Source organism: Culex quinquefasciatus, chromosome 3 (assembly GCF_015732765.1).
Source record: "Culex quinquefasciatus strain JHB chromosome 3, VPISU_Cqui_1.0_pri_paternal, whole genome shotgun sequence".
In the NCBI taxonomy this organism is placed as follows: Eukaryota; Metazoa; Arthropoda; class Insecta; order Diptera; family Culicidae; genus Culex; species Culex quinquefasciatus.
This window is the reverse complement of record NC_051863.1, coordinates 114,993,687-115,008,928: the sequence shown is the minus strand read 5'-3', so window position 1 is coordinate 115,008,928 and position 15,242 is coordinate 114,993,687. Positions and strand designations below refer to the sequence as shown.

Here is a 15,242-nt window from a genome sequence, read left to right as displayed (position 1 = left end):
CACCACAATTTGCACATTTAAATTGGGTGACTTCTTTCACGGGACAATTGTCCTTGTCGTGAGAAGAATCCCCGCAAACCATGCATTTTGGAACCATGGCGCAATGATCAGTACCGTGACCGAATGCCTGGCAACGCCGGCACTGGGTCAGATTCTGGCCATTACCGCCATGTTTCTTAAAATGCTCCCACTTTACCCGTACATGGAACAAAAACTGAACTTTGTCCAAAAGTTTCAAATTGTTGATTTCATTTCTGTTGAAATGAATCAGATAAAATTGTGAAGTCAAACCAAAGCGAGAAATATTCCCGTTTGATTTTTTCTTCATTGGTATTACTTGGGATGGGGCAAAGCCAAGCAACACCTTAAGTTCGTTTTTGATCTCATCCACCGACAAGTCGTTGGAGAGACCTTTCAGGACCGCCTTGAATGGGCGAGCATTCTTGGTCTCATACGTGTAGAAATTGTGTTTGTGGTTTTTCAAATAACCAACAAAAGTTTGGTGATCTTGTAAAGATTCCGTCAACAAGCGACATTCTCCTCTTCGACCAAGCTGGAACGAAACTTTCAAATTGCAAGTTTCCTTGCAATTCTTCAGTTGCGTTCGAAAGCTGGCCAAATCGGAGACGGAAGTCACTACAATTGGCGGAGCCTTTACTCGTTTCTCGACGGCAGAAGGCTCAGTACGAGGAGAAGGTTCCTTGTCTTCAGTTTCGGATAAAACACCGAAACTGTTTGTCAATGGAATTGGAGGATTGACCTCACATTCAGAATCAGAATCAGACCTCAGAAGAGGCTGTTTTCTTTTTCTGTTTCCGTTAGCCGGTTTAGCGTTCAAACGCTTCACCGACGTAACGACCAAATCTTCAGAAGATTTGCGTTTACCTTTGTTTTGACGCATTTTGCAAGCAAAGTTCTCTTAAAAAGATGGCTTCGTTTGTAAAATACAACAAAATTTCAGGCGGGGTTAGTCTTGAAAAGACTGTTTAGAATTTTGGAAAGTAACTCAGGTAGTCTTTAAAAAGACTGTGAATTTTGTTTTGAAATAACTCTGAGCTTAGGTAGTAAAAAATACCGCAGCTCTAGTGTCCGTTCACCACGAAGGTTCGCAAGACACTGAAACTTTCAGCGTTTGTTTGTCTATATATGAGATGAACTCATGCCAAATATGAGCCCTCTACGACAAAGGGAAGTGGGGTAAAACGGGCATTGAAATTTCTGGTCCAAAAAACATTAAAAAAAATCTGAAAATTGCCTGTTTTACCCATAATCTGACAAAATGCTAAAAATATTTAAATTAATTTTAAATGGCATTTTTTACAATCAAATTCATAACTCCAACAACTCAAACTTACGTGAAATTTTCCGAGGAATCTGAATATGTCAAAATTGAGACCAAAATGCCGTCTTGTTGGCCTACAGGGCGAAAGTTAACGTTGAAAAATATGTGTTAGACAAAAATCGTAAATCTATGAGAAAAACTGCAATTGGCCAAAAAGTTTTTACTGTAGGCTTATAGCCCATGAAATACCCTAACTTTTGACCTAAGAAAGTATGGGTGTTGTTGTAAAAAGTTATTGAGGTTTTTTAAAAATCCATTTTAACAGTAATTAGCAAAATCGGAGCACCTCGATACAACCTCTTGAACAAACCGAGCAGAATCTACAAATACTGCCTCTTAAATTTCCATTGAAGTTTTGAAGTTTTTTGAAAAATATATTTCGGGCCAACTTTGAAGGGGAGGGGAGGGATTACAAAAAACTTTAAATTAAATTTGTACCAGCCTTATTCAAAAAAGATTAAGGCGCAAAAATCACGTGTAAAAAAACCTTTCTTGTACTACATTTATTTATTCAGATTTTCTTTTCTCTAGACATGAAAATTGTGAGTTTCCGATCACAATATGTAATTTCTTTGCAAGGATTTGTTGCTTGTAATTTGTGGTTTTATCGGATACGGCAACTTGTTAATTAACACCTATATTTTGAAAATTGGTATCAAATAAGTTTACTCCGCAAGGATTCAAAAAGTTTCTGAACAATCATTATGAAATCCATCCCACGAATGTCACCACAAAAAAAAACTTCCACCAAGATCAGACAGTCTAGCAAACACAATCTTTCGACAGGAAATCTTGTCTCACTGGCCCAGCGGCCCCTAATATTACACGAGCCACTGCAAAGCGGCGCGAATCGCCGGAAGTAATGTGCGATAAACACTTCACCAGCTGGAACCGCCCGGTCGGTGGGATGGGGGAGCAGGGCGCAAAGAACTCAAGATTAAGGAAATAAATAAATGTGTGGACGTTTCCTTCCAATTTCAGCCTGAATGCCCACTTTTCACACCTCTTAAGTTTCGCGTAGACAAAAGGACGAGAGAGAGGGAGAGAAACTGTCGATGAGTCTTTGGATTTTTATTTGCGTTTCGCTTTGGCATTGAAGTTTGAGTATGTGTGAGTGTGGGTGGGATTGTTTGTGTGTTGCTCATTCACACAGGAAGTGTGCTGGCTGTTCAGGAACTGACTGTTTGTCGGTTGGAAAAACAGAACGTGAAAGCAAGAAAAATGAACGGTATTCGGCACAAGTATTCTTCAAGATTATTTTCTTACAGGAACACAGTAAAAAAATAATTTTGTTGTTGCGGAGGTATTTCTCATGATTATGATTTCTTATGGTTATCCTGACAAACTCTTATCAAATGAAATCTATCGAAAAACTTCTGAACCAATAGTTGCAAAGTTATCCGCAAAGAGGTAGGGGAAGGTGGGACAAGACGACCATATGGGGCAAGAGGAACAATCGCTCGAAAGGCCGTAATTTTTACAATTTTGATTATTTCCAGTATGAGGAATTGTTGCTAGCAATGCAATTAACTGATTCTACTACCACATATCCGCCAAAACGACGTACACGCAACGGGGCGTAAGATTTAATTAAGTTTTTCTCTAAACCTTTGTTTTCTTATAACATTTGGAAAGTACAAAATAAGGCTTAGGGTTCGTTTTAAGGCTCATTTTATCAAAATGCTATTTTTCCTAGATCAGTAGTGTCCCTACCAATGACTTGCACTTATTATAAAGTATCATTTAACTTTTAGTTATTTTTGTTGAGAGTTTTAAAAAAATCTTGTTCAGGTGGGGCAAGTGTACCATATGGATTTTTAGTATGGAAAAAATTACGAATTGCTGCAACAACATATTTTATTGGGAAAAAATACATAAAAATACTTAAAACTGAAAAACAATTGTTTAAAAAAAATGTCCATGCAAATTATAGTGTTATTTTTAAAATTTCCTATTTTTCATCTGAGTAATATTTTTTTCGTAAAAACGATCAATTTTTTAGTAAAATATTATTATTTAATCTAAAAATGAAAGAAACGTTTCAAATACATTCTAATCTGATGTATCTAAGTGATAACAGTTCACTTGTTAGCAAATTGACATGTTGTTACATGAATTGTTCCTCTTGCCCCAACGGGTTGTTCGTCTTGCCCCACTAGTTGAGAAGAACGTACGGAAAATCAAAATTTTTAAAATCAATTTTTTACATTAAAAAACAGGATTTTTTTCAAACTTTTTCTATCAAAGTCTTAGTCAAGACCTGGAATAAGATGATTATGAAAATTCGACAGATTTTTTAACGTTTTTGATGGGTTATAACGAGCATTTCCTTAGCTTGTTACACTTGCCCCACTTTCCCCTAGTCTCATTATTTTTATTATTTTCGCAAACTAAACCTGCATGTAAAATGATTGAAAAAACTAAAAAAATTCAAATCGGATGATGCAATTACAAAAATAAAAGAATGATACTTTATAATATTTTTAATTTATTTTTCAAAAGATTTCGCCAAGTATCCGGACCGAGTAAAATTCAATATTTAAAGAAACTACACAGTAAAAAAAATCATGGTAAAATTTCATCTATAAATGAGTACATCTTTTATGTCCGAAAAAAGCTTTAATTTTACCTCTAATAATGTGTAAATTTAAATCTGGCAGACGCTAGGAAAAAAATATATGTAATCTCAAAAAAATATCAAACCGGCGATAGTTATATCTAGCTTACCAAGTCCGCGCCCCATCCCGCACGGCCAACTCGTATCGTATATGTATTAGGGTGGGTACGGATTTTGAAAAGTTCTCAGGGGCTTTTTGACATGTGGCGTCGCGGTGTTCATCAAACATTCATAGCATGCTAAGGAAAATTTGATGCTTTCCTGGGGAAAACCGTTGGTTCCGAAAACTCCGGATGTATTGCCATTGAGCTCGATGGGGATTGACCGAATCGACATGGTCTCTTAGGGAAAGTTGTTCTCCAGACGATTCCGCTCATTTCTGGCCATCCTAGAAGTTTCTACATGTTTTCCCTAAGCCTGTAGGAGCAAATGAACGAAAAATTAAAATTTCCCATAGTAATTTCCATGTAAACTTGAACTCGCTTGAGACAAGCCAGTTTTCAACCAAATAAGCTGAAATTTGGCGTGATAGTCCCTATGGGTATGCCCTACAAGGGGAACCACACCAGAACTTGATCTGAGAACTTTTCAAAATCCGTACCCACCCTAATATGTATCCTATATGCAGTAAATACAGTATACAATGCACGGAACACATAGAGCTACATTGGCTTTGATCGTCCAGTTTTCACAGCGTCGAGATGGCCGTGAAGGTTGGGGCGCGGATTCAGTAAGCTAGATATAATTATTGCCGGATTGATATTTTTTTAGGATTACAGATATTTTTTCCTAGCGTCTGCCAGATGTAAATTTACATATTATTAGAGGTAAAATTAAAGTTTTTTCTGACATAAAAGATGTACTCCTTTTTAGATGAAATTTTACCATGATTTTTTTTACTGTGTATGATGGATACAGAAAACCTCTAAGAATTTTTTTTTTCGAAAATCTTTCTTATATACCAGCGATTCTCAACCTTCTTCTAGGCCGGTACCCCCTGCCATGTAAATCAAGTAGGCCCGGTACCCCCGTTGAGAATCGCTGTTATATACGATAGAAATATATTAAGAGCGAGTTTTTCACCAATGTGTAACAGGTCGTATCGAGGTGCTCCGATTTGGATGAAACTTTCCGCGTTTGTTTGTCTATACATGAGATGAACTCATGCCAAATATGAGCCCTCTACGACAAAGGGAAGTGGGGTAAAACGGGCTTTGAAGTTTGAGGTCCAAAAAACCTAAAAAATCTTAAAATTGCTCGCATTTTCGTAAAACTTCATCAATTCCAACTCTCTTTGATGCATTCGAAAGGTCTTTTGAAGTTCTTCAAAATGTGCCATAGACATCCAGGATTGGTTCGACTTTTTCTCTTAGCTTTTGCAAATTACTGTCAAAAATTGATTTTTTTAAAACCTTAATATCTTTTTGCAACAGCCTCCAACACCCATACTCCCATAGGTCAAAAGATAGGTAATAACATGGACTATAAGCCTACGGTGTTAACTTTTGGCCAATCGCAGTTTTCTCATAGTTTTTCGATTTTTCTGGAACAAACATTTTACAACGTTAGTTTTTGCCCTGTAGGCCGCCATAGCGGCACTTTTTGGTCTCAATTTTGTCATATTCGGAATCCTCGAACAATTTCACGTAAGTTAGAAGTATTGGAGTTGTAAATTTGATTGGAAAAATTGCCATTTAGAATGAAATAAAATATTTTTTAACAATTTGTTGGATTAGGGGTAAAACAGGTTTTCGCCTACTTGATACAGCATTTGACGTATTGATCATAGGGTAAATAAGATCTATTTCTTTTTTCAAAAATGTTTTATTTAATTATTTTTTAAATCAAATTTACAACTCCAATACTACTAACTTACGTGAAATTGTCCGAGGATTCCGAATATGACAAAATTGAGACCAAAAAGTGCCGCTATGGCGGCCTACAGGGCAAAAACTAACGTTGTAAAATGTTTGTTCCAGAAAAATCGAAAAACTATGAGAAAAACTGCGATTGGCCAAAAAGTTAACACCGTCCATGTTATTACCTATCTTTTGACCTATGGGAGTATGGGTGTTGGAGGCTGTTGCAAAAAGATATTAAGGTTTTAAAAAAATCAATTTTTGACAGTAATTTGCAAAAGCTAAGAGAAAAAGTCGAACCAATCCTGGATGTCTATGGCACATTTTGAAGTGCTTCAAAAGACCTTTCGAATGCATCAAAGAGAGTTGGAATTGATGAAGTTTTACGGAAATGCGAGCAATTTTAAGATTTTTTAGGTTTTTTGGACCTCAAACTTCAAAGCCCGTTTTACCCCACTTCCCTTTGTCGTAGAGGGCTCATATTTGGCATGAGTTCATCTCATGTATAGACAAACAAACACGGAAAGTTTCATCCAAATCGGAGCACCTCGATACGACCTCTAGAACAAACCGAGCAATATTTACAAATACTGCCTCTTAAAGAAACATATCCACTTAGCAAAAAAAAACTAAGAAATTCATGCGACCAATCCAAGAAGCATTTCGAAAGTAAAGCAAACACTAAACCTGTGCCCTTTTGTTTCGTTACGACGGTGTTTCAACAGGAAAGCGATTTATATGGAAAGCGCAGAGTGACCGTGTTCGGAAAATTGAAAAAAAACGTACGAAAACGTGAAAATCATGGTGATATCGAGGAAATGCACAGCGTGTGAACGAGGGGGAACCAGAAACCACAAACAGGAGAGAAAAAATCCCATCGTCTGAAAAGTGATAGAAGATAAACACTCAAATCCACAAACATTTCGACGAAAGCCGGGATATAAAATTTCATCTTCGGCGGTGGCGATAAATGAAAAGAAAATCGCTGTAAATTTATTTCGTGAGCCTTATTGGAAAAAGCTGAACCAGGAAGGCAGCAGCAGCCGGAAAAAAATACAGTGAAATCCGTTGAAGAAAGGAAGAAAAAACGAATCCACCGCCGTTGCGTGGGAAGGGTCGTGAAAATGAGCATCTCAACTGAAGGATAAATAGCTCCGCTTTCTTTTTGAGAGGGGGAGAGTGAAAATCTCAGCGCAAGTGCCGCGAGTCCGTGAGGGAAGTGGTATTTAATATCGGAATATTTCAACAAGACAACATGGCTGACCTGCAGGCGACCATCGAGTTCGCCGTTGAGCTGTACAAGTTCTACAACGTGGACCTGTTCCAGCGGGGGTAAGTGGCTTATTTTTACAAATCTTTGTTGCAATAAATATAACTAACTTTTGAATTCTAAAAAAAAACTAATTTTAAGTTCAAACAAACTGTAAACCAGCTTTATCATTTACCAGCATTAGCAGAATTCTCAAAGAGAAATCAAAACCCAACATCATCAGCTAGTGGCTCCCCTCCCCAGATTACAAACTAAACCCTTCATATACAGCTCGATATATCAGCTAGTTTTGCTTCCAGCAGATGTCAACCCTCTTGTTTCCAGCAATATTCCATCCACCTGTTGACAGTTAATCAGTGGATAGTGCATCAGTCCTCTGGCAAAGGACGACAAATTGACCTGCACAACTTGGAGACACGGTTGGTTCTCTCTACGTATAGTTAGTTAGTGTGTGTGTGTTTGTGGACACGGCCAACGAATCTAATCACAAATTGGATAAAACGGCCCGGAACGCATCAGGACTATAATACAATAAGCCGCTGCACGTGGTAGAGCAGGACCACTTGTACAATTGTTGGCCGGTGGATTAAGGGATGTGGGCGAACTGAGCAACTAGTGCGGTCTGGAGCACACACACACACACACACACACTATGCAGTAATAAGTGAAGTGGCCTTTGACGCTTCTGGGAAATGGGCTCCGGAAATTGATGACCTGTCAAATGATGTGCTGAAATGATTGCGGAAAGTGTCAGTTTTGATGACCTGATTATGCTTGATTTAGATTACTCTTCTTATCAAATCCGCAAAGTAAAGGATCCCTTATGATCCGTTTTCTATAGAGCAATTCCAGCTCAAATCAGGAATTTTTCTGGTACTTTTGTACCCGACCCTCTCCGATTTCAATGAAAGTTTTTAGACATGTTATCCTAGGCCTATATAAGCCATTTTTGTGTATATGGAGCCAATAGTACTCGAAAATAACATTTGAGAAGGGCGAAAGGTATTTCAATATTTTTGTATTTTGCAATTTAAAAATTACTGTGTCTCGTAGCCATTGCGTCGTATCAAAAAGTGGTCCAAGACAAACTTGTAGGAAATAGGATGGGCTTTCTGAAAAAAATACACTGAAACAAAAATACACGCCACTTCTATGAGATTTTTTGATTTTTAAGTCTAAAACTTAAATTTAAAGGTGTTGTCACGATTTTTTTTCGTTCAAAATTTTTGAGGAAATAGCCTAAGATGTTACCAAAAGACTGACGAAAAATGCAGGATGGTATGTCTCTCCTAAAAAAATACAAAAATCATTTACTAAAACTGTTTTTTTGAAAAGTGGTCTAAACGTCAAAATTTAAAAAAAAACCCACAGTGAGAATCGATTCCCCAGACAATTATACATAAAAGTCTCCATATTGACCATTGTCCTATGTCCAATCCTTGGGAAGATACAGCGGTTTTAAAAATAAAAATGATGAAAAAATGGGTTTTTTTGTGGTTTTTGGCAATTTTTTATGACAGACTTGGTTTTTCAGTCTCGTAAATATTTTTACCGGAAAGCTCGTCCAATTTCCCATAAGTTTGCCTTTGACAGCTTTTTGATTTGACTCTTTTTGATATTTACGTAAGCTAATTTATTATCCAGGTTTCTACCACACTGAAAAAAATATTCTCTTTTCAGTTATTAACAATGTAATTAAGCTTATAACTGTAAGCCCTTTTATCCAATTGAAATGCTGTCAAAGGCAAACTTATGGGAAATTGGACGAGCTTTCCGGTAAAAATATTTACGAGACTGAAAAACCAAGTCTGTCATATAGAAATTGCCAAAAACCACCAAAAAACCCATTTTTTCATCATTTTTATTTTTAAAACCGCTGTATCTTCCCAAGGATTGGACATAGGACAATGGTCAATATGGAGACTTTTATGTATAATTGTCTGGGGAACCGATTCCCACTATGGGTTTTTTAAAATTTTGACGTTTAGACCACTTTTCAAAAAAACAGTTTTAGTAAATGATTTTTGTATTTTTTTAGGAGAGACATACCATCCTGCATTTTTCGTCAGTCTTTTGGTAACATCTTAGGCTATTTCCTCAAAAATTTTGAACGAAAAAAAATCGTGACAACACCTTTAAATTTAAGTTTTAGACTTAAAAATCAAAAAATCTCATAGAAGTGGCGTGTATTTTTGTTTCAGTGTATTTTTTTCAGAAAGCCCATCCAATTTCCTACAAGTTTGTCTTGGACCACTTTTTGATACGACGCAATGGCTTCGAGACACAGTAATTTTTAAATTGCAAAATACAAAAATATTGAAATACCTTTCGCCCTTCTCAAATGTTATTTTCGAGTACTATTGGCTCCATATACACAAAAATGGCTTATATAGGCCTAGGATAACATGTCTAAAAACTTTCATTGAAATCGGAGAGGGTCGGGTACAAAAGTACCAGAAAAATTCCTGATTTGAGCTGGAATTGCTCTATAAACCATCAAAAACAACACAGCAAAAAAGGCGTCTACTATAAAGTTAATTAACCTCTCCTTCCTCCCCCTATGTCATGCACGCTTCGTTACTCTTCTTATCAAATCTTGTCGTGCCATATTGACACACTATAAGAACTGCTGTAAGTGCGACAACTGGCCAAAGGGATTTCAGGATCAGAACGCGTTAGACACACGTAGATGCTCGACTACCAAAAACATTTGTAATTATAACTCGGGACTGCCAAACCTGAGGACAATGCACAGAATAGTCGACCAATCAAATACGAGTTTGTTATTGTTTACATTGCGTGCTCTCGGTTTTTGTTTATTCAAGAGGAAACAATGGTGAAACCCAAAAAAATGAGCTCAATATTGAAGGCTAGCTTTTTGGGCTATAATGCTTGAAAATTCTAGTTGAGGCACTCGAAATTAAGGGTTTACATACATGTAAATCGGCAAAAATGTTAGAGGTTGATTGAGCACACATTTGAACATATGTTTTAAATTTGTTTTAGGGGCATTAAAATAAACATTTTCAACTTCTATAACAAATTTGAAGCCATTTGGTTGTACCGTTGCCGAGATATAGCTATTTGAAGTTAGCAGTTTCAAAAAACGGGTACCACAATATCTCAACACTGCTCTGACCAAATCGGCTCAAAACTTTGGTGAAGAATCGTCAAACTATTCCCGTGTGCATGACGAAGGTCGATTTTCAAAAAGTTTATTTTAAAAACAGATAAAAATACTTTAATGTTTTTCTTATAAAATATCGACAGTATTTCATTTTTGTATTAAAAAAAGCAGAATATAAAAATCGGGCTATTTCATGCACACGGATGTCTTGAGAATCTTCACCTCAAATTTCAGCCAGTTTGGTCCATCCCATCTCGAGATATCGTGGCACCCATAAATCAACTCGGTGTTTAGAGAAAAACGCTCACAAAGTTTGACAGTCCGCTTTGCGCATAGTAAAATTTTTGATCTTAAATCGTCTTAAATTTGGATTTGGAACATGTCATTTTAAGGGAAATTTAATGTACTTTTCGAATCTACATTGACACAGAAGGGTCATTTTTTCTTTCAGAACAGTTTTTTTTTTAATTTAAAATTTCGTGTTTTTTCTAACTTTGCAGGGTTAGTTTTTAGAGTGTAACAATATTCTACAAAGTTGTCGAGCAGACAATTATAAAAATTTTGATATCTCAACATAAGGAATAAAAACATCAAGAGTTATCGCGATTTTATGAAAAAAAAAATTGGAAAAGTTATTTTTTGCATTTCTCTATGTTTCGTCATTCGTGTCTGTCGCGGGTGACCATGAGTGGCCATGATCAACGACGACCAACTTTTTCAAAACTTTTTTTCGTAAAATGGCGATAACTCGTGATGTTTATTTGCAAACCCTTTATGTTTATTTATCATTATATTTTTGTAATTGTCTGCTCTATAACTTTGTAGAACATTGATATACTCTAAAAAACCCTGCAAAGTTAGAAAAAAACACGAAATTTTAAAATGAAAAATTGTGTTCTAAATGAAAAACTGACCCTCTGGGTCAATGAAGATTCGAAAAAAACATATAATTTCCCATAAAAAGACATTTTTCAAAAAATGTACAGTCAAGTAACGGAAAATTGGAGAGTTTTTAAAACCTTTTCAGTGTTTTGCCTTTCTTACTAAAGAAAGGTATAGGTTTTACTTTAAGCCAGGACGTCATTTTCATCTTCGTAAATATGTCGATTCAGCATGAATTTTAATCGGAAAAATCGCCAAAAAATCACACTGCATCGATTTTCGACGCTCTATAGATTCACCTTGACAGAACTCGTCTATCTCAAACCCTCGAATTTTGAGAAAATAAATTCCGTGGAGGTCGAGTGATGTTCGTATGTGGTAAAATTTTGCAAAATTTTGTGTCGCGCCGTTCTCAGCTCCCATAAATCCGATTTTGATTCTTCTAAATGCAGATGAAAGCTAGTGTGCTGAACCTGGGCGAGTTGCCGCCCAAATTTCGAAATATCCATCTGTTTTCGGATGTGGCCAGACTTTTCCAGAAAATACACAGTTTTCAAATGAAAATATGGTCAAAATTTGTCATTTTCATGTCTTTTATTTATCTCAAAAAATGTATTTTTCGAGCTCTACAACCTCCCAAATTTTCATCCCGATTCATAATTTGGTTTTCGAGTTAGAGCCGTTTGATTAACCTACCATAAACAAAAAAATCCCTAAAAAAAGGTAAAAGCCCACCTGGTGACCTTCGCCAACATTTTTCGTTTCTAATTTTATTCGAAATTTATTTCTACATTCATAGTACAGACCATGAGTGAGCATCTGAAACAAATTTGACATCTATCGGCAATCCGGATCAATTTTTAGAACGATTTACTTTTTGCCTTTCTTACTAAAGAAAGGTATAGGTTTTACTTTAAGCCAGGACGTCATTTTCATCTTCGTAAATATGTCGATTCAGCATGAATTTTAATCGGAAAAATCGCCAAAAAATCACACTGCATCGATTTTTGACGCTTCGTCGCCAAGTCGACAAGTTGTCAAGTTGAGCTTCGAATACTGGCGCAAGAATGCTGGCGCATATATGTTTTGTTCGACTTATACTCGTTTGTAGTAGCTTGTCTACCGATGTTTCGTTTAACATGAAAGATATCGTAGCTTCTCGTTTTTTTTTTGTCCTGTCCGTTTTGCATATCTGTCCAATGTTTATGCTAAAACTTTTGTGACATATTACATTCATCCTGCTACAATCAATTTGTTTCCCGTTTGCTCCTTAAACCGCTTAAAAGTAGATTCCATTTTTTCGTGATTTCATAAGTTAATTGAACAGGGTGCAATTTGGCGCCCTCAGCAGGGCCCAAGAGAAACATTGCATTGCTCTATAACTTGTTCCGTTTTGATGATTCTTTCCTCTTTCTAGATGTTGCTACGTTTCTGGGTCGCTGTTCATTTTATGCATCGCTAGCATACAATGACCGGTGTAATGGTATATCAGGGTCCGGTCTGAGTTAGAAGTAAATATTTTATGTTCGCTGCGATAATTAAATTTATTGTGGCTGGAGTGGCTATTTATTGCCAAATCATCAAAAATTAAACCTGCAGTAGGGGTGAAATTAGGTCAAAATTGATTTTTAATGGACTTTGCAATTTCTCAGTCTTTTCAATGAAACTTGATCCTGTTTGAAGGGTTTTGTAGGAGACAACTCAAATAACGTTTTCTGAAAATGTCGCATTCTTTATATGTATGGTTAAACATATTCTTTTGGTGAAAATTGCGTTTTTTATTTCTTTTGGAAAACATATCATTTATAATACTTTGCTTTCGTCATATTTTTTTGTGCTGACGTTATAAATAAACAAAGTCGATGTTATGAATTGAAAGAAGTTCTATCATTGTTATATTCTTTAGTAAGAAAGGCTCTATCTCACCCCAGGTGGGATTAAATCGGGTTTTTTCGATGAAAAATAGGTTTTTTCAGAATTCTCAGCACGAGTACGAAATTATTTTCGGGCGTCTAATTTTACATAAAAGTCCCTTTGACACCAAATTTCTATCTCATCACCGTTTCAGGCTGCAAATTATTGAAAAACACCTCTTTTTTCGCATGTTAAAAAATGGAAGGGGTCGTACCGCCCCTCCGTCACGAGATATCAAAAAACGGACCTCGGATTCGTGATCAGGGACAAAAGTTACCCCTTAGGACAAAGTTTCACGCAAATCGAAGAGGGGTCGAGGCAACTGCTGTGTGAGTTGGCGGAGAATCACCCAACTCAAATCAGAAAAAAACTAACCTCGTCATCCCACGTGGCTGATGGCTTCCTAACTATTTTGAAAGTTTTTGTTTAAATAATTTTGTTCGGCGGGTATTGGATTGGAAGCACACACAATGTTGCACATATTTTTTGAAATTTTAAAAAGAAATCAATTATGTGAACATCAATCAGGGAATCACAAGAATTTCACCGCTTTCGTTGGCGTCTATGCTTTTAACCTTTAAACAATTTAAAAAAAATAAAAATAAAAATAAACTTTAGCAACAGGGAATATCTCTGTTTGAAACAAAATGTTTAGGTGACGCAAAGTTTGGTGTTGAAGATTAAAACTTTCGACACTGTTTTGAAATAATGCTGTTAAGCTATACTTTTCAGCACTCAAAAGTTTGCTTGAACTTTTTAAAAACTTCATCATCCCGGTACGAGAATGAACTCCACTGGATTGGGAATCCAGCACGCCCCGGAAATGAAAAGTAGTTTTTTGGTCCTATTTCCAGCCTAATCATCGATTTTCACTATTCAAACAACGTATTTTGCTAAAATGTTGATGCCCGCTTCCTACTAAGCTATTTTTCACAAGATTTCTGAGCTGTAACTGAATGACAAAGTGCCAGATGGAAAACTCTATTTGCCCATAGTCATTTATTGGAAAAAATATACGATTTACCATTATTTTCTCACCCTAATGATTTTCTAATTCAAAAACTTTTAATTTTTCACTTCGCTTATGATTGCGACCGGATTGCAAGTTAATGGTGTTTTCGGAATCCGACGATCCTCACAACTTTTCCCATAACGATTTGTCGATTACATCACGACAATCCCGAAACGAACTTTTGCCTTTGCCCCACTTGAAAATCCAGCTGTGCCACTCCTGATCCACTACTGTCTTTTTTTTTTTTTTGGTGGATCGATAGAGCAGATAGGCCATCCCGTTCCGGGGCTAAGGATAAAAGAAAAGTTTGAACACGACTCATGACGTGTCAGCAAGTTATCTATTATTTGTGCGCCCGAAGCTAGACTCGAATGTTTTCACACCTCCTCCCCCTGAACCACGCGGCAGATTTGGGGTCGAAAGTTCCGGGTTTTGGTGCTGGGCTAGAGGCCAGAGGACGAGTGGATCAATTTGAAATTTGCATTTAGTGAATGAAAAAGCCCACCAATGCGCGTTGGAGGATTTTCACACGTGGACTAGCTAAACTGTGGAAATTATTTGAAAAGGAGAGGCGCAGGGGGAAGGGGAGAGAGGACACTTATCCTGCTGGATAATGACCCTCCTGTCTAGCGCGCAAAGCGATTTGAAATGGGATTTTGGCATCAGAAACGCGTTGTGGTGAAGTCTGCCAGATTCTGTGTCGGAGCCATAAATCATCCAGCGAGAGAGGGGGATCCACATGACTTTTTGGAGAGTCCATGTGCGTATATCTGCGCTGTTCCCGTGGTGTCAAACGATTATGTGGCTGGAGGAGGTTTTCAAATGGTCGAATATTCGAATTGTTTGTAATTGCGCACTCTAGAAAATTAAAAAATAAACTTTTCTTAGCTTCAGTTTTAACTCGTTCTACCAACATTCGCATTCATCAAATGTTAGTCTAGTTAGATGGAGAGCTTCAATAGGGAACGATTTTGGTGGTGTTTGCCTAACGCGACAATAGCTGGAACAATTGGCTTCCCGAATTTATTTCACGCATCTGTGCGTTGGTCTAAATTGCCCCTGGTTAACCAGGATCGATATGGGATGATAATGCTAGTATATGGTAGTGAATTTTTGCTCAAATTATGTATGAGCTAAATTTGCTCTTTGGACTTGGATTAGAACCAACATAATTTAAGTTCGCCATGAGAAACAAAACTATTATTTGAATGTTATCTTC

At 36.8% G+C, this 15,242-nt stretch overlaps 1 protein-coding gene across 15 annotated transcripts in view; it reads left to right on the top strand.

Moving 5' to 3' along the window:
• The window catches only part of LOC6040986, a 106,007-nt gene that overhangs the window by 13,859 nt on the left and 76,906 nt on the right, over positions 1-15,242 (top strand). For 11 of the 15 annotated variants that reach the window (XM_038262495.1, XM_038262492.1, XM_038262489.1 and 8 more), the window contains one exon: positions 6,544-7,150. In XM_038262495.1, the coding sequence (XP_038118423.1) occupies positions 7,074-7,150 (77 nt within the window). In that variant the 5' untranslated portion in view covers positions 6,544-7,073. Of the gene's footprint in view, positions 1-2,323; positions 2,571-6,437; positions 7,151-15,242 lie in introns of all 15 variants that reach the window. The other 4 variants (XM_038262491.1, XM_038262490.1, XM_038262484.1 and 1 more) reach the window with 2 other exon arrangements.